This window comes from Nothobranchius furzeri, chromosome 3 (assembly GCF_043380555.1).
Source record: "Nothobranchius furzeri strain GRZ-AD chromosome 3, NfurGRZ-RIMD1, whole genome shotgun sequence".
NCBI classification, from domain to species: Eukaryota; Metazoa; Chordata; class Actinopteri; order Cyprinodontiformes; family Nothobranchiidae; genus Nothobranchius; species Nothobranchius furzeri.
In genome coordinates, this window is record NC_091743.1 from 47,022,296 (window position 1) to 47,042,290 (window position 19,995).

Sequence of the window (19,995 nt, forward strand, 5' to 3'; positions counted from 1 at the left end):
AGGTCACAGGGTTATTTCCTGTGGCCTTCCTGCGTGGAATTAGTATGTCCTCTCCGTGTGTGTGAGTGTGTGTGTGTGTGTGTGTGTGTGTGTGTGTGTGTGTGTGTGTGTGTGCGCGCGCGCACTCCGGTTCCTACCCAAAAACCAAGAACATGTTAGTTTAGGTCTAAATTGTCCCTAGGTGTCAGTGAGTGAGTGAGTGAGTGAGTGAGTGAGTGAGTGAGTGAGTGAGTGAGTGAGTGAGTGAGTGAGTGAGTGAGTGAGTGAGTCTCTGTGTGTCCCTGTGATGGACTGGAGACCTGTCCAGGGTAATCTGATTATTTGTATCCATCTGCTGTGAACTAAGTGAGCCAATCCAAAGCTACAGGACTGGTATTAAATAACGTGTGTTCAGGCTGTGCTTGAATGCATTTGTGAGGATATAAAGGGGACTTCACGTCCCTGGGCCACAGGAACCGAGTTGTGCCCTCTGTAACAAGACAAACAGAGAGATGTTTGGACTGCCTCAAGATCTCAGCTTTGTCACAACTTCTAGTATCTACAAAACTTTTATCTGGGATGCACATGGAAGCTGCGTCTGCTGCATAAGTATCTGAAATCCCCAATAAATCATATAGGCTTAGCAGAGGAGATGCAAATGACCACAGCACAAGCATTTTAATCGTTATCTCTGCTGCTTCACAGATGGACAGACTTTTCCCCTATAGATTAGCCACCACTCTGATGGGATGCCTCTTCCTTAGTTTCCACACTCTGATCAAAGGCGTGTCCGATCGATAAATGCTAATGCTTCATTAGAGCCGGTGGTTGCCACCGAATAGGGGCGATTTCTCTCAAGAACAAAACAACTAAATGTAGAACAATGATGATAAATAAACCCAAAAATGTGCATCTGTAGCTTTAACTGCATCTGAGCACAAAAAAAGATTTACAAAAGATTTTTGCACAACAACGTGAGCTGACATGCAGATGAGGTTTGTCGGAGGAACGAGAGGAAGAAACACAACACAGCCAAACAGAAACGCGTGGAGAAGATAAAGATGAGGAAAAAGAAACGGAGTGAGAGACCAACTCTGTCAATGTGCCAAACTCTCCTCGTGACTGGGAGCCGGCCCACACGGCGATAAATGGCACTCTGATCATTCTGGCAGCTGGGAAACTGCGCGCCATAAATTTATAGCTATTCAAAGCTCACCTAAGCACGACAGAGGAGCTGGTTACCCAGCAACACTTAAAAAAAAAACAACTCATAAAATGCACGCTGTGTAAGTCTAAGCCCGAGAGCACACAATGAGGCTGAAAAAGACAAAGAGTTCTGAGAATAATCAGGAAAATCCAGGAAACGGTGCAGAGACATCGTCTCTAAACGCTCTGTGACCCCCCGCTGGAGGTCAGTGTGACAAACCGCTCCACTATTAGGAATAAATGGTCGTCTGGATGCCTCATGTTCCTCCTAAATGGCAGATCACTGAACGCCTTCACGTTTGATGGTTTTCCTATTCTCTTTATTTTTCAGAGAAAAAGTCTTTTTCTTCAGGAGCTCGCTGAAGCCAGAGTCCTGGATGCGCACGGCCATGTCAGGCTTCACAAACAACAGCGTAAAGTGCTTACACCGAGGCCAATCGAGCGTGGTGGATGTGCGGTAGGAAGCAGTTAAGTGGCCTCCATAGTCCTGACTGCCTCTGGCTCCACGGGACAAAAAGTTTTCCTGCAATTAGTTGAAACTGCTTCAAGCAAAGCACAAGGAACAAGTGTCAGCTTTTGCTGCTGGATCGTTCTCGTCTGCTCTGAAGTTTTAGAGTCGGAGTTGTGAGGCTGTTGGGAGTCGGGGGTTTGTTTTCCTATGAACGCACAATCAAACAGCAACAACGATGAAGCAAAACGCGTCATAAAACCAGAATGATCGTTTTCTCAGAACCTCGAGGCTCCTGTTCAGACTGCTCATCAATTCACCAGTAACTAATAATAGAGTTTATACTAAAGTGTTTGTAATGTGGTGTCTAAAAGTGGAAATGGAACAAAATCAGAACACTTTCTTATCCTAAAAGAATCAGGGTCTTTACATGGTAGCTTTTCAGAGTTATAATGAAAATCTCTGGGAGTGCGAGTCACAAGATGACCTGAACCACGGCATGCTGGGAGATGCTGATTTTACAGCCACTAGTCCATGCAAATTTAAAAATAAACAAAACAAATCCAGCACAGAGTCTTCTCCCTCATTAGCGTTAATCTTTTATTAATGCAATGATCACCTGCAAGTTTTCCTCCCATTTATGTTAAAATGCAGCATCAGGTGGGTGTGAAGCATTTCAATGTCCTCCATCAGTCCCTGGGTTTCACAAAGAAAAGAGTTTTTTCAGGAGGAGCAGTGTGTGTGTGTGTGTGTGTGTGTGTGTGTGTGTGTGTGTATGTGTGTGTGTGTGTGTGTGTGTGTGTGTGTGTGTGTGTGTGTGTGTGTCTGAGTGTTTTTCTGAGGAGAGGTTGAGACCTTTGGAAAACATCTGGGGCTGCAGAGGTTTTGGATCACACCTTCCCTCTCTGCGAGTCAAGCGTCACTGATGTGCAATCAAACTTTTATCAGCCCTGAAACATGAATGAGGAACAACACGTGTTGGGAAGCAACCTTTCACTGATGCAACTCCAATAAAACACCAGAAAGCGACAAGTTTACTGATTTCTGTCTCACACCGACGGCAGTCACAAACATTGGTCTTCCTGATTTACTCAGACAAATTGGATTAATTTGTACTGGTTGCAGTTGGGCATCAAGAAAAACACTCGGTTTACGTCTTTAATCCTTTAGAAAGACATTAGAAAACGTAAGAATAAACATAACTGATATATTTGATCACTTTATTAGGAGGACATTGATGAGATTACAGGTTACACAGGTGCAACAAAAGACTAAGAACCAGGATGAACAGTCTTTTATTCTAAGAGGGTTAATTTAACATCATTAGCAATTACAGCATCACAGTTAAAGGGGAACTAGGGAGTTTTGGCTTGCTTTTAGCATGCCCTAGTGTCCATTTGTAGAACCCAATCTTCTCACTGTGCGTTGTATTTTTAACACCATAATCTAACAGCTGAAACATCTCCCCAGCCTTCATTAGTGTCTACAGGAGGGATTCATCACGTTTGTGTTCATGATCTAAAACAGCAGTACCCAATAGGCGGACCTGGCCCACGGGCCCCTTCTTTGTGGCCCCTGAACTGCTCACCTTTGATGTAATTTGAAGCATGGCACATAAAAAATTTTGCTCAAAATGAAATGATATCGTCCCATTGCCTCTGGGGCGCACCCAAAACGTTACACTTTGCTGCCGGTGGAAAGAAACTCATACACTATAATTGCGGCTAATTGCCACGTAGTACGTTTCATCACCGTTTCACTACCGTTTCACGTGCAGTGGAAAGAAGGGGTCAGTCCCAAAAGACCGGACTGGCAACTCTGAAGTTGCAAGTGGAATATTCTGTCCACAGGGAGCGATAGGGGCTGGGTGGCCTTTCATTAACCCTGTAAAGGATCCTTTTAGCACATACTGGCTAAAATATGTAAAATTAGCAGAGTGTCCCCAATGAAGCTGATACAAAACAATGAATTTAGTAATCATAGATCAAATTAAAAACTTATAAAACAAAAGATTAATCTACTATTTCTGCTTGTCTGTCTAAAGTTCTGTTCCCCATTTTCATCAATTCTGCCCTGAACACCAAGCTCAGGATACTTGCTGTAGTATTTTATGTCTTTAAGAAGCGTGACTGAATATTTAAGCAAAAATAATTAAAAGCTTCTGTAAGTTGAGGTCAGAGACAGACGAGGTTCTTTAAATAGATGAGTTATATAAATTATGCAGGAACTCCTGTTCAAAGAGGTGTTTGAAACATCTCTGACTAATGATTTGACCGCCACAACTTTTTTGATGCTCCTGGAGCGGTTAGCATGCAGTTCTAGACAGGAGGTCTTCTCACTGCGCCTTTGGGTTTGACCCCTTCCTCCAGAGACGCGCAAAAATAAAATAGCTCTAAAAACGTGAAATGCTACAGACCAGAGCATATTCTGTCTTCTCTGTGTGTGGTTTTGTTTTACCAAGCACTGGTGACACTGGAAAATCTGACGTAAGATAACTTCCATGTTTCTATCTCATAATAAAGATTTAAGGTTTCAACATTTTGACCCCGCTTCACCTAATTTGCCCGTTCTGTCCATTTAAAAGTGCCGTTAACACGAAAGCTCTCATTGATCCACCAGAGTGAAGTTCTCTGGGTCCTGGAAGGTGAGCTATGAGCCTGCTAATGAGCTGGATGATTGAATTCTCAACTGGAAATGAGACAGAGGTGGCAAATGAAGCCAAGAGGGCTGACTGTGGTGAGGAGATGACAGAGGGGTGTGTGTGTGTGTGTGTGTGTGTGTGTGTGTGTGTGTGTGTGTGTGTGTGTGTGTGTGTGTGTGTGTGTGTGTGTGTGTGTGTGTGTGTGTGTGTGTGTGTGTGTGTGTGTGTGATAGGAAGGTCTAAAAATACATATTTTGCACAGGAAGACTTCCTGCAGCGCTCACAACTCTAACACTAAGTGATGAGGCTCCTTCCGTCCTGCTTCCCAATCCCACCACTGACAAACAAACTCTCATTAATTACCCCGAGTTATCTGCAAGCTGAAGCCACCGGCTGTGTTATCTGACTCAAACCAATAAAGGGAAACAATTGGGGGTGTCATGTTTCCTAATAACAAGAAAAATGAACTGAGAACAAAAGAGTTGATTAACTCACCAGTAAAACAGCAACCAGCTCCCCTTTGAAAAATTACACCTCATTATACTTATATTGTAGATTAAATGGTAAGTTTCAAATGTCACATAATTTTATAAAAACTGAGGAAAATACTTATTTTTGCAGCTTTTCTTAATGCAAAGTGTTTTAATTTACAGATTAAAAGCAACAGCTCAGGGTGAAAAAGTCAATCCAAGCTGGTCTAAACATGTTTATCATTCTGTTGTTTAGCTTCAAAGAGGCCATATCATGGAAAATCCACTTTTCTGAGCTCTTTACCATGTGGTGGTGCTACTTCTTCAATCAGGTCCTGCTCCTCGCCCAGAAGCTAGTCTCTGGTCTGAAACCTGCCTCTCCTGGCCAGCACAGGATTTATGGCTTAAGCACCTGGTGTCATTCAACAGACTTGGTAGTCTAGTGGTTAGAGTGCCCAAAGAGATGCCTTAACCACTGGACTACCATTACCAATACAGCAACTGACTTGCCTAAGGCGCTGTTGTGAGCACATTTTGTGGTCGGAGTTCCACAGAAACAAAACGTTTTATTTCCGGGTCTAAATTCAGGCTGAGGAAAAAAAACTTGTATTTAAAATTCACATCTCAATAGTGCCAACGGTAATCTCCCTGGAGTTGCCGCGTTCCAGGGGAGACCTCTGGATTTGTGAGGCTTGATTCTCCTCCATCTCCCACAGGTCTTTGGGGGCAGGTCTGTGACCCCTCACACTCACTATTGAACACAATTGTGTGTACACACACACAGGTGCTCACATGGTGCTCTCACAAGTATGGACTTGGGCATATTTGACACATAACCTGCGGCTGTGGTTGGCACTAAATGCACTATGAATTATTACCGTGTGCTTTCCAGCAGAAACTGTTACTGTTATATATCATGCGGTTGGCGCAGTGACATTTTCCTTCTGTTGTATTTTTGTGTACCACTTTTTTAAACTTTTTTTTTCCTGCAGGTCCAAAAGCGGATTCTTATACATCCTTTATTGTTTATTTTTGTGAATCCCCCACCTCTTTCTTTTCCTCTCCCTCTTTCTCTTTCATTGCTGTCTCCATGTCCGTTGGGATTTAAAACAACCGAAAACATTTCTAATAACTTTTTGGCATCAGGCGGGGCATTTTAGCAGAAGCTATAATGCTCCACGTGTGAGATTAAAACTGTGAGGCTTGTCTTCGACACTCAGACATCCATTCTGATTGCTTTACGGCTGATCGGGACATGGAAAAAAAGGTAATATTTTATCATATACTGTGCCTAACTTTGCTCTCAAAGGTTTAAAATAGCATGATACGGAACATTTTAAACTGTTTGCTATTTATTGTGTTAGCTAGTCTGAACGGGGTTAGTATTCAAAATAAGGTTTAGACACATGACAATTAGCACTTTTCATGATGCATGGGACAATACCGCCTTAAAGATCCTGGTTAGTGTTTCCCCTCGTCTGTTTACTAGAGACACCGATAAAAGTCTGTGTGGCTGAGTTTATGCGCGCCAACATTACTCAGCAAAGCCATGGTTGAAAACTGAAGAGCACACCCTCCTAATTAATTATCACACACTTGTTCATTCTCAGCAGGGTAACGGGGAGCTGGTGTCTATCTCCAGCAGGCGAGAGGCAGGGGACACCCTGGACAGGTCTCCAGTCCATCACAGGGACACACAGGGACAACAGAAACAGTCACACACTCTCACCTAGGAACAATTTAGGTTACTAATTAACCTAACATGTGTGTTTTTTGGTCTGTGGGGGGAAACCAGAGCACCAAATCCACACATGACGCATGAGGGGAACATGAAAACTCCATGCAGAAAGGCCGCAATGGAGATTTTAACCGGCAACCTTCTCGCTGTGAGGCAGCACTGATACCAACTGAACCACCCTTGCACTTATTAATAACATAATCGTAAACCTTTGCTCTACGTCTGAAGCACGTGCTCATGGGATTCCAGTGACTGGCTGTTGTTCTAACACAACAAGCCCAAGTTTAGTCTGATTAGTCAACATACTCATCTGTGTACTTTGTGGGGAGGTGTTGCATTACCATGGCAACCACATCAGCAGCATAGAAGTGCAAACCCAACGGTTGTCATTAGCTAACAACAACAGTCATATATCAATATCCAGCCTCTCCGCTGAATTATGCAAGCACATAGAAGCTAATTAAGATGGCCTTAAAGGAAAAATGGTTTCTGTGATTTTTCTTTAAAGAGCAAGTCAACCCCTACCAGAGTCTAACTCCACTCTCACTTCATGTTTGAAAAATGCAACAAATGCTGTTGCCTGGCAGACTGAGAAGGCGGAGCTGCTAACAAATACACACACACACAGGCTCACGACAGCATTGTGACATCATAATGTACCAGTTTTAATCATAGCATACCTCTTAGCCAATAGCGGTGGCAGATTTAAATTAAAATACAGTGCAGAGTTTTTACCTGACAACGGCACAACACTGCCAATTTTAGGCAGAATATTTAAATTTTAACCAAGATGCACTGAAATGCCAAATTATTGACTACACGTGTCTGCAGCACGATTAGACACTCGTTTATTTAGTTTATCAGCAAAAAAAAGTTTATTTGGGGGTGACTTGCTCTTTAAGTTATCAACAAAGCCAAACATTAAATGAAGAGCATAATTAAGAACCTTTATGATAAGTTATTTAATCATATTGTTTACCTATTGGAATGATAGAAGCTCGACATATCACACGACTATTATGCATACACATTACTGCGATATTTAGTTATTTATTTGTGTCAAACTAAGTAAATACTCTAACACTCTTCATAGATGAGTTTGACAACCTGATGAACGCATGTGTGATGCATTGTGGGTAGTATGTTGAACAGTTCAGGCTGGTCGTTTATGATCTTGTAGAAGTTTTGTTTTCTATTTTTTAAAACAGACAACTCTACATTAATTTTCATTGTTATGTAAAATGTGTTCTCTGGTGTGAGTGGCTATACCGTTGTGTCACCACCAGGGGGCCACAGGTAGAATCCGGTTCTCGCGCTGATATTTTTTAACTTGTAATCCTTTTTAACTGTATCTTCTGACCGTTTCTCCTGTTACACTTCCTCAGATTACTTGCTTCCCCTTGCATGACCTGGCTGTGGGGAGAAGGGGAGACTCAAATTAAAACATTACCTTGGCAGCAAACGAGGAGCTCGGCTTCTCCAAGAGGTCCCATAGTTTCCTTCTCTTCTCTGAGCAGCATGTGGTGGTGAACTCCTCTCCTTCTCTCTCCCTCATGTTCTCGGCCTCTCTTTTTAGCTCTTCGTTCATCTGCTCCTTCTTCTGGTGATACCTGGCCTGGCAGCACGACTCCAAGTAGATCTCGTCAATCCCCCAGAAGTCCAGCTCCTGGCTGAATGAGAGGGCACACATTTCCTCCATCATGTGCAACTTCCCTGTGCGGTAGAAGTTCAGGATGGAGGTGAAGGCGCCCGGATGTCTGTCGAAGAAGTACTCGTTACCATCTAAGTTATAATCGTCGCATATCTCCATGATGGACTCGTGGGTGTTGCAGTCTCTCAGTTTGCCCAGCCTGGTGCGAGGCAGCCTGTCCAGTGTCCTCCAGAGGACCTCATGAAGAAGACCTCCGACGTTGAGCCTCGCCCGGCGGGAGGGTGTTTTAGTCCGGATGATGTCTATGGTTTCCGGAGGCAGCGTGGTGGTCAACCGAGCCCCAGTTTTCATCATCTTCGCTCCAGTCAGCGGGTCACTCACAAGTCTGGGAGATTACGAATCCGCGGTCCTGACTCTGACCGCATCAGGATCCCCCTTGGTTAGTTGCCCTGAAAAAGAACAAACGGCAAAAGAAGAAGTGAATTATTCAGGGGGTGAGTGAGCGGGCAGCGCCGGTGTCCTACAGCAGCAATGTCAGCTGGTTTATCCACTCATCACAGGACCGAATAGATATTTAATCAGCTTTAAGACTGAGGTACAGCACAGCCGCTGTTCTTGCTGACACGGTCGTGGAGCGATGAGCCGGACCGGCTGGGAGCTGTCCGGTGCTGAAACCCCTGCCGTCGCTCCGCTGCTGTCCGCGGTGCTGAACCGCGGAGTCCGCTCGGGCGGGACAGCCGCAGATCTACCTACAAACGTGCTGCTGAGTGAACATGTACCGAGCCTGTTGTCCAGGGCGGTTTTAATCGGATCTAATACTGATACCGATTATCAACTTTGATTAACAGCCCATTATCCCCTGGAGACCAGAGAGGCGGCACAGAGTCCAGACGAGTCACACTCACAAGACCAGAATGATGTTTCAAATGTGTGTCATGCAATAAAGTTTGTTTTTGTTGCACCAAACATGCTTCTCTGAGGTACGCAACTGTGCTGCATTTAGCGGCTCATTTGAATGAATCAATAATATTAGCTGCTCTACATTATAAACAATAGCGAATGAGCAGTAAAATGGTGGAAATAATAATAGTAATTCTAAAAGGCATGCAGATGAAACACAGCCAGGCATGATAAAGAGAATTAAAATGATACGTACGTGTCTTCCCCAAACTCAGATTCGCCTCCTGGACCGAATTTAGCATCATCTCCTGAGCGAGTGCGCTCCAACTTGTTAAGCTGGTCTCCGGCACTCTGCTGGCAGCTGAAGGAGGCACCGTGAGCCACGCACCGACATGGTTAACGTTTATTTAAGCAATAAAAAGGTAATAAAATGTCTGGTTCGGCTTGTGTAACACTCAGAGCGAATCAGCCGGTAGGCTCCAGAGTGTGTGGCCGGGAATGAACTCGATATCTCGGCTGTGGTGCTGAGAGTGTGTCCTCCCCGGCTGAGGAGGAGATGCTGTCTGTGCTGAGGCTCCTCCAGCGGCGCAGCCTGCGTGGAGTTAACCCTCACAGAGCCGGAGAAGCAAACTAAGTGTCAGCCTTTAGAAATGCATGGTTGAATGATTAAATATCACAAACGACTTACAGCCTTGTAGACTTGGCTCCTGAGAGACCAGATAAGGTGTTGCAGTTTTCAAAACAGCTGATAAGTCGGATTTTATGACTTTGCATTTTAAAAGTTTGTGTTAGAATGTTTTTCTTTACCATTTAAAGAGCAAGTCAACCCCTGCCAGATTCTTACTCAACTCCCCCTTCATGTTTGAAAAATGTAACAAATGCTGTTGCCTTGCAGACCGAGAGGGCGGAGCTGCAAACCAATTCACACACACACACACACACACACACACACACACACACACACACAGGCTCACAACGACATTGTGACATCATATGGTACCAGTTTACATCATAGCATACCTCTTAGCCAATAGCAGTGACAGATTTAAATTCAAATGCAGTGCAGAGTTTTCACCTGACGACGGCACAACACTGACAGTTTTAGGCAGAACATTTAAATTTTAACTAAAATGCACTGAAACAAACAAATTATTGACTACACGTGTCTGCAGCACGATTAAACACGCATTTGTGTAAAGTTTATCAGCAAAAAAAAAGTTGATTTGGGGGTGACTTGCTCTTTAAGCACTACAGATGGAGTACAAATTATTATTTTACAACAGTGACAAGCATGGCCATCGTGTCAGATTTGTTTGTGTTTTGCATTCATTCAGTCAGACTTTTTGTATTTTTCAAGTCATCTTGATCAACAGTTCTCAAAGTTTTCTGAAAGTTATTTTTCCAACTTTGGCTGCATTTTCACACTTTAAGGTTAGGTGGAGTAGATGGAGTAGATTAGGGTTAGGGTTAGGGTTAGCTGACTATAGCAACACGAGGGGGCAAAAGAAGAGTCAGGGTTAATTATTTACTCACAGCTAATAAAAGTCAGGTGACGTCTTAGAAAAAATGAGACATATTCCGTCAAACAGAACCTGAGAGATGCACCACTCATGAATGACCTTCAGAGTTGGTTCTGTGCTGAAGAGCTGTTTTAATGTGAATGATTCATGGGTTAAAAATTAATATGATTTTATAGCTATTGGACAAAAGGAGGAAACATTTGTGAAAAACAAAGGTCTGAAGAAAACGACCTTCAGAAATTTTGCTCCAGAAAAGTCTGGAAGCATGAGCTAAACATAATGAAAGATTTCTCCAAGTTAGAACCGGAACATAACTTTGTTGTCCCCTCATAACACACTAAATTAATCCTAATCTATGACAGATATTCTCTTGTGAGTAAACAATTAGTTATTGTCTGAACAGCGCTGGGTTTCCACGCCGCTTCCCTCAGCAAACAGCTGGGATGATACACCAAACAGATGTGAGCCCAGCTCTGTTTACAGAACAGACAGTCCCCCTCGTTACACTCGTCCTGACAAGCTGACATAAATAACTCTCTGCTTTAACTGTTGGCTCCGAAAAGTCAAACACAGAAGATTAGCATTATTTCATTGTGATTTGTTTTTTTTTTTCAGAACAAGCACATGGCTGCGCACACACGCACGCACACACACACACCTGTCTTTCTATCATAGTGAGGACCCTCCATTGACTTCCATTCATTTTTGTGATTCCACTATGCCTAACCCATACCCTAAACCTGACCAATGCTGATCTATTGGTAAACTTAATTCACACACTATACCTCTGACTGGTATAGTAAGCTTCTGGTAAGCTTCTAAAAAATGTGACGACCAAAAAACATTTCCTCATTTTGAAAAATGTCCTCACATTGTAGGGAAAATGGTCAAAATGGTACTCAGTATTTAGTATGTACAGGAACACACACACACACACACACACACACACACACACACACACACACACACACACACACACACACACACACACACACACACACACACACACACACACACACACACACACACACACACACACACACACACACACACACACACACACACACACACACACACACACACACAGTAACCAGAACTGTACATAAAGTATTTCATTTATTGAAAAATATAAAAAATAATCAGCTTTTACATGTAGATATGCAACACATACCGCCACAATCAACATTGCTCTTAGGGTGAAATGTACATAAAACGTTGTTTTTTTGTCTGGGGGGTGACTAGTGTGTTTCCTTGGGTCTGTATTGGATGAACACATCTCTCTCAGGTTGCAGCATCCCAAATCCATAACGACTAACATCTATCTCTGGCATCTGAGCATTCGGGTCACAGAGCTCCAGATCGTAGTTAGTCAACAAGATGTAAACAAACCTGGACAGTAAACACAGATGAAACAGAAAACTGAGACAACCAAGCAGAAATGTGAAACGCTTGTTTCTCTGAGCAGTCGGACGCAGAGTGGTGTATTACATGAGGACCTACTTTCTGATGGTATTGATGGCAAACGACTTCCCCACGCAGCCGTTGGTCCCTGCACCCCACGGCATGGTGCAATATTTCAACCGCTTCCCCCCTTTATAGAAGTCCTTCTTCACCGATCCGTCCCCGTTCAGGAAGCGATCATACTTGAATTTCTGGAGGGGAAACAGCAGCTATGAGACGTGCATAATCGCCTTGTTGATGCCAGATAGTTTTTTAGTTGACAGTAGTAAGATTTATTTATTGTTTTGTTTCTTAAAGGAGACATGGGTGCCTTTCCCACGTCCATTATCTCTATTCCTGTTCCCGTGCTCTGCTAATCCCCGAGTGGCCCTCAGCTCCTGACCTGACCTCTCACGGTGTTGTGTAGGCTCTGATTCCAGCTTACACAAACAACCACTGATGCTAATTACGCCAAAATCTGCCTCCAACACGTCTCTGAGACACGTGCTGCAACTGGAGTTGGCAGCAGAGCAGCTACGACGCAGCTGCTTGAAAAAGAAACGACAACCAACCTGCGGCTCCTGGTAAATGTCAGGGTCCATTTGAGGGCTGATGAAGGGGAACAAACACACCCTGTCTCCCTTTCTTATCAGGTACTCCTGGCCATCAGCCATGCAGAGAATCTTGTCTTGCACTACCTCTCTTGTTATGAAGGGGGCGGCGGTGAGTCTCAGAGTCTCTTCCAGAACGCTGTCTGAGAGGAACAAGACAGAAGTGGTTACCGTTTGTGTCAGAACACCCAACTGTAATGGATATTTACAAACGCACAAGTGGAGATGCGTCAGCACAGCAGAACAAATGTTACAAATCACTTCTTTTCTGCTAACAATGCCCCTCCCCCTTACCAAACACAGGGGTGTTCTCAGATCTTTGCACAAGAGGAGTCCCTGAGTTCTCCGTCCGTGAGATCTGGCCCAGCTCTTGTTTTACTGCCATTAGAGCCTCAGGGTTTGTCAACATGTAACCCAAGAGCCAGAAAGCAGCAGGACCCACGTTACCCTGAAAAAGAAACCAAAACAACAGGAAGTCAAATGAGCGTGAAGATAAGATCTCTTACTCTGATGCTGCACAGTGACAGTGCAGGTGGCTTTTGGGTAACGCAAATAAAAACATCACATGACACCCACGGTACCCAAATCTACCTTCTGGTAGAGTTGTGACAAAGCACAGATTTTTTTAAATTAAATGAAGAAGGCTAATGGTTTTACAGAGCTGGAGGACAGACAGGAACGGTTTCCTTTCATGTGTCTGGGATGAGAAGAGCCACGCTCGGGATTAAATCACTTCTGGCAAAGCCCAGCGCAGTAATGGTTTACTTAAAAAGGAAAGCCATGGGAAACCTGCAGTCCCCCGCCATCTGCCTGCGTTCAAGAGCAGGACAGCTAGTGTCACGGCAAAACTGGAAATAAAGTACAGAGAAATATAGAAACACAACAGGGAAGATGAACAGATATGACTAGAGTCGTCTTTAATTTATAAGCTTTTCCTAAACCTAAATATTTATCCAGATATAAAATAAAAGCAATATAGTTTCTAACATTTTTAGAGACGTGTTTATTTTACTGATTAAACTAAAGAGATTATTCTGATTTATAAATATCTTTTAGCTTCTTGTTGTAGTTTTATTTTGAAAAGACTGATTGTATTAAAACAAACCATGAAGACAAAAGTGAATAAATGCGTGTGTGTGTGTGTGTGTGTGTGTGTGTGTGTGCGTGTGTGTGTACATCAATCCCTTTCTCATCAAGTGGAGCAGTTTAAGCATCTCAGGGTCTTGTTCACAAGTGCCTGTGGTGTACAGGCATTGGATTAGAATGCCGCCCTAGCAAGGTTTTCTGGGCACGTCCAGTTGGGAGAAGACCTAAAGGAAGACCCGGGACACGCTGGAGGGACTGTGGATGTTTCTCAGTGTCAAGGTGCCTGTTAAAGATGGCGGTAAATGGAACCGACTTGCATCACGTGACCGCAGCTTCCCGCAACTAACCAACCATGGCAAACTGCTTTGGATATAAAAAAAAAACATTTCAGATATCAGCTACAATCAGTTGACTTACATTTAAACTGGAAATTTGCCGCAAAGTTGCTGCCAGCTCCCGATCCACCATCCTTTTGAAAATACCACGCTGAATTCTGGGAAATCTTTGACCAAGGCTAGGCTACAAGGCACCACCCATGTGTCCTTGGTCAGCTAGCCAAACGGCTAACAAATGGAGAACACACGCCTCAGTAGCACCGGAACATTGGTACACGCCTTGGTGGTTCCTGATGACTTATCTCCTAGGCAACTAGGGTGGGACCAAAATATCAAGACACGGTTCCTTTGCATTGAGAAACACCCTAAGTTTGTGGGAAGTAGGAGCTCAGGAGGCAGAGCGGATTATCCAGCAAGTGGAGGGTGCTGGGATCGATCCCGGCTCCTGGAAGAGAATGCTGCTGTTGTGTCTTTGGGCAGGACATATGCTGGTGGTCTGAGGGGCCGGTGGTGCCTGTGCTCAGCTGGCCTCGCCTCTGTCCGTGCACCCCAGGACAGCTGTGGCTACAATGAAGCTCATCACCCTCAACGTGTGAATGGATGACTGATTCACTGTACTGTAAAGTACTTTGGAGTCCTCTGACTCTGAAAGGTGTTATACAAGTGTGGGTCATTTATCATTTCGCAGCTAGCCAGGAGTGCCTTGGGATTCCCCTGGATGAGCTGGCCCAAGTGGAAGTCTGGGCCTCTGCTTAGGCTGCTGCCCCCGCGACGCAACCTGGGATAAGTGGATGAGTGGACGGACAAACCCTTAAAAAAAAGCCAAATTTGTGAGCTTTAACTTTATACTATAAAACTGGAGCAGCAAATAAATGGTAAAAAAATAAAAAATAAATCTTCAAACATTAAACAGCATAAACAGGATGCACCTACAGACTGCTCAATAATGTTATGTTTAAAGAAATGTTAGAATATTCGGATGTCTTTGATTAATCTTTTGTTTTTATTAACAGTAAACAATCATTTCAGATTTATTTCATTAAAAGCCCTCATTAGAAGTCCAATGCTGCTAAAGCAACCACTGAGCCCTCCCAGTCTCCATCAGAAGCAAACGGCACCCCCATGTGCCAGGAAACAGTACTGCACCTTCTAAACTCAAGATTCTGTGCAGATGAACATAAAAGTCCAGAGATCTGACTAATCAGACAAACTAGTCTAAGCTCTGGTGGTAGTCACAAGCTAATGCTAACCTCTCTTTACAACGAAGGGCACTCCCTGGAGTCCTGACTCACCTGAGTGGCCCAGAGCTGCATCAGCAGGGCTTTCCTCTGCGTCTCCTCGTCGACCCCATCCTCCTGCAGCAGCTGTCTGTAGGCGTAAAGCCAGCGGCTTGACCCCGAGTTCTCAGTCAGACCGGCTGGAGCCAAAAGCTCCCAGAGTCTTCTCCGAACACTCTGTGCTGTCTCCCTCTCCTCTATCGCACACAGATAAACATCACATCAGCCAGTGAGTCACCAAAAAAACAACACAAACAACCCATGAAGAGAATCCACTAACAGATATGATTGTGCTCCGGCTATGGGAGTCCTCCGTTAAGGCATGCACAGCTGGAGGAGGCGTGCAGTGACACGGACAAGAGTTCTCGGTAGTTTTGGGTGGATGATGGTTGCATGAGGTGGATTAGGTCAACACTTTTGAGTCAATGTTATAAAAACCACAAACCCCAGACGTGATGTAAGCATCCTGAATAAACTCGTAACTCGTCGTAGCAACCACACAAACAACTCTAAGGAGCTCATTTCAGTGATGTCGCACTGCATTAAGTAAACAGCGGCGTAACGCCCACTCCTGACTCACAGATGTTTGTTTTATTTAAACATGCTTTGTGTTTGCGAGGAGCTGAGGAGGAAGCTCGTACCTGCTCCCAGTGTGCCCCTTGCCAGTTTGCACAAGACACCATCAAACTTCTTGAACTCCTCGTAGACTCTGCAGGGATCCGTGCTGTTGTTGTTCTGCTCCCCTCCGAACAGCGTCAGGTACCCCGCCCTGCAGCAAGGCGGAGACGAGTGAAGAGCGGGCATGGGCAGCTTTCTCCAGCTGATGAATGACTGATGTTTTTCTTTTGATGGGGAGTTAAACAGGCCACACATGCAATGAGGGTTTTCCCACAGACACACCTAACGCGTGTGCAGCATTGCCCCAAGGCTCCACACAGATTACGTTTCACATTTTTGACCAATGAGAATTTAACGACTCACCACTCAGAGCACAAAGAAACCTAATCCCAAACCGTTTCACCACAAAGAACATTTTTCTCACCGTGTTTACAAACAGAGAAGCTCTACTCAGACTGGTGTGTAAACTGTTTAGCTGAAAGCCTTTTAATTTGACATTTACATCAACGATTCAGAGCATTCTGTGCGTGGGAGGAAAGGCATTTACCTAAAGAGTAAGCTGTAGGAGAGGTTGAAGAGTCCCTCCTTCTTCCAGTTCCTCTGGTTTTGCAGAGTTTCTGTTCTCAGCAGGGTCTCCAGGTGCCGGCCCATGGTGCTGTTCAGAGTGGACATGCTCGTTCCCAAAAAATACCTGCAGGCGTTACAAAGGTTACAGAAGGTGAGAAGTGGAGTCGTGACACAAGTCAGTGCTGCTCAAATTAAAGGCGGCATTAACTGATGGGAATGTTAAAGAGTGAGCTGTTTATAAAAGAAAACTGGAAAAGCTGGAAGGCTGGGAAGACACAAAAGAAGCAGGTTTTAAAATGCTGATGGAATATTAGAAAATAAAAAGATTTAAGGCTTTTTCTCTTTTTGGAGCTTTTTACAAACCAGTAATTCACAAGTTTGTCCGGCTGAATATTCAAGCCGTGTTCAGATCACATAAAAACAATCTCTGGAACGAAACAGGAGGAAAATCATCAAGGGTGTGGTATTAAGAGATTTTCTTAGTCCACATAAAGTGAAATCAAGCTGAGCTGAGCAGTACCCTTTCATCATGGCCTTTGCTTTCGCTGGCTGCTGTGGAGGGAGCTGCAGGTTGAAAATCCTCTCCATGAGAACCTGAGCATAGCAGGCAAAGTCCAGGGAGTCCGGATCGTCGATGACGGCGTCGTACGAGTGAGGGTCCAGCAGCCACGTGACGTAGCGACCCGCCACACGGACCTGTCCGACGTGCAGGAGGAGTAGAAGCAGTTAGAGATATGTTGGGTTATAAAGCTCACCTAACTCACTGGTATCAGAGATCATCGGGGACTGTTGTGTCTGACATATAAAAGCTTGACATTATTCAGAATTAAATAAAACTCCAGGGTGATGCTTCTTTTGAAACTTGCTCTCATTGATCGTTTCAGAGAAAATAAAATGCATCTTTGATGACAGAATTTAAAAACAAACAAAAAGGAACATCTCATCTGTTTGAGATCCCGCTGTAGTGTTTTACTGAGGAGCTTTGTGGTTAACACTTCTCTGTGTCTGGCTTCATTGACTGGTTCTGTCAGGGTTCAATGTCTCTAACATGGACTAATTCGATTATCTACATTAAAATTAATCTTACAATTAAAAAACCCACAAAAACAGCTGATTAGCTGAAGTCTAAACTCATAAAGCCTGGCCATTTTAACTGCTGACATGATCATGACTTTCAAGTGAATGTTCTTTATCTTATACATGTTCGGGCTTTGGCACAAAGGTTTTAGCCCACTTACAGTGAAAATATTTCCATGTTTCAGCTTCATTCGGTTTATAAATCTGGGAACGTCCTTTCCAAATTCAAGCGCATGACCCAACCACGGGATTAATCCTGGATCAAGGGGCGGCTCGTTCTTACACCTAAAACAAAAACAATTATTTTTGCGTGTGTAAATCAAACGAACAAGAAGGTTCACTGACTTTTCTTTGTCTAAGCTACATTGTTGGCATGCACGAGCCAGTCGGGTTTCATCATGACCCTAGATAAGCGATGACAGTTTTACTCACAAATACAGTCACGTGGGTCTAGTCATTCGTGTCATGCAGGGAAAACAAAGACAAACGCATGAGCTGAACTAGTAACAGTCCTAAAATACTCGACCTACTGATGAGTGTAGTCCAATAATTTTTTTTAACGTTTTACACGCAAATCGGACATTCCCGTGGGTGTGCAACCAAACCAGAGATTTCACAACAAAAAGCGCGTTTCACCTGAGCTGGAGGGCTCGGGTTAGGGCTGATCACTCACCTCCAGCGCCGTGTGAAGGTTAGGTAAAGCAGAACAAGGAGGGGAACGAGCCAGATCATCTTCTAGTGCTCAAACTCCTGAAAGTCTGAATGCTCCCTTCAGACCGCTCATTGGTTTTAATGCGTCTACACCCAGTTATTGCGAATGCGCATGACATCACCTTGTCAGTGACGCCAATTTCCTGTAAAACTCAACAGGCGCCATTCCATCACTGCGTCATGTTAAATGAACACACCGGGGAGTCGCAATGGGCGTGTGCGTCGTACCCGTGGGGGGTGTGGGGGATTCAACACCTGCACCTCTTCTCCAAACAGAAGAGGGAGGGAGGGAAGAGCCCGACTGAATTCATAATTTTACATCTTGACATTAGCTGTACAAACTCTGAGTTTGACGAAGTGAAGAACAACAATTTGCAGAGGTTTGTAACAGGCGCTGCGCCAGGTTTACATTTTTGGGTGGGCCACGGTAATTTTGGACGGACCTTAATAAGCAGTGACTTAAGTGAAGCAGGCAGGTCGCGCTAGAAAATTTCGTTTAAAAAGACGTCATAAATGTGTTCCCCCATCATTTTTATATCTAAAATATGAAGTAAAAACTCACAATTTCATTTTCATTCATTTTTCATTTATAGGCACCAAAATGCATTACCTGCACTTCTAATATTTACCTCTCAACGACTCTTTCATAAGGGTACATGCACCAGTATTTACGGTTATTCATGGAGCAAAATCTCCCACATTTTTGAGAAAATAAATCCATCTTCCTGTAAAAGCAAAGCATCCAGCCCACCTCTCCAAATGCGTAAAATGTGCATCACAGCCGCTAGTTAGGCGCACCGCGCGCACCATCAGCTACGTCAGCCCAGACAAGAGCAGAGCAAATAGAGACAGAATAGAGGATAATTCTGTCCGGATGTGGATGGAGACTACAGCATTATTGTAATTGGTGTGTGAGCGTTTGTGTTTGCGCGCGCGTGTTTTCCACTTCAAACACTGGTCTAACCAACCAGACCAGCGTGTCCAGTAACATATTAATGTTACAATTAAACAGTTTCACTTCATGTAGGCTAGGAACATTTCACCTGCCGTGGCCCAACCGCTTCTGCTCCACATAAACTTTGTGTGTAATCAAATGTCTCTGCAGGTGCTTTCTGAGCTGAAGAGGCTATTCTGCCTCAGACTGGATGCGTCTCCATTTTAGAGACGGGAACAAGCGCTATTCAGCCAAAGTTTCATAATCAGAGAACAAGTGACACATCCCTCAGAGAGACCGGCTTTCCAGACCGCGTCAGTGGGAGGAAATCTTACCGCATGCGCCGTGGTTCTGCACTGCACTCCCCTCTAGATCTTCAGCTCACTGTCCACCGTGGGCACTGCGAGCTGCGCTGAGCACAGTGTCCAGTATAGAGCTGTGATGTTCTGATGGGAATCATTTCTTGATTTATTTAGTTACCTCCGCGATGTGCGTTAACGATTAAAATGTCAGCTCGTCTATGTGCGCATCTGTGTGCGTCGGGGCAATTCTTTCAAAACAACCAACATCCTTGAGTTTATCCGTCAAAATAAACAGTCAAATGGAAATATCTGTAACCTGCCATTTAACGGTTTTGCCTTCTTGTGAAGATTGTTGCAAAGAGAAACAACTAAACTTTATTAACCCCAGAGCCACGTGCACTGCGCTGTACTTCATGACTGTAAAGGAGGGGGAAACGATTTCATCGGATCCTTTTCTTTTCAACATGGTTTAATGTAAATTTTC

At 44.1% G+C, this 19,995-nt stretch overlaps 2 protein-coding genes across 2 annotated transcripts in view; both read right to left on the minus strand.

Moving 5' to 3' along the window:
* LOC107385745 (potassium voltage-gated channel subfamily B member 1) overlaps nucleotides 1–9,428 on the minus strand; it is a 52,220-nt gene extending 42,792 nt beyond the window's left edge. The window contains exons 1-2 of the mRNA XM_015959831.3: nucleotides 9,290–9,428; nucleotides 7,933–8,582 (exon numbers count right to left, since the gene is read on the minus strand). Of these exons, the coding sequence (XP_015815317.3) occupies nucleotides 7,933–8,487 (555 nt within the window). The 5' untranslated portion in view covers nucleotides 8,488–8,582; nucleotides 9,290–9,428. The remainder of the gene's footprint in view (nucleotides 1–7,932; nucleotides 8,583–9,289) is intronic.
* A 2,228-nt stretch (nucleotides 9,429–11,656) lies between these two features.
* On the minus strand, nucleotides 11,657–18,426 carry LOC107385744 (prostacyclin synthase). The gene is made up of 10 exons (XM_015959830.3): nucleotides 18,238–18,426; nucleotides 17,726–17,849; nucleotides 17,008–17,183; nucleotides 16,468–16,611; nucleotides 15,944–16,071; nucleotides 15,318–15,499; nucleotides 12,899–13,052; nucleotides 12,566–12,747; nucleotides 12,054–12,205; nucleotides 11,657–11,942 (listed from the first exon to the last, which is right to left on the minus strand). Exons 1-10 carry the CDS (start codon nucleotides 18,294–18,296, stop codon nucleotides 11,792–11,794), a joined length of 1,452 nt encoding a protein of 483 aa, XP_015815316.3. The 5' UTR covers nucleotides 18,297–18,426; the 3' UTR covers nucleotides 11,657–11,791.
* Nucleotides 18,427–19,995: the final 1,569 nt, after the last annotated feature.

Coding starts and splice junctions, on each gene's coding strand:
- LOC107385744 (XM_015959830.3), bottom strand. CDS start 18,296: ATGATCTGGCTCGTTCCCCTCCTTGTTCTGCTTTACCTAACCTTCACA. Junction 16,612..17,007: donor GCAAAGGCCATGATGAAAGG/GTACTGCTCAGC, acceptor TAACGCCTGCAG/GTATTTTTTGGGAACGAGCA. Junction 11,943..12,053: donor GCCATCAATACCATCAGAAA/GTAGGTCCTCAT, acceptor TTTACTGTCCAG/GTTTGTTTACATCTTGTTGA.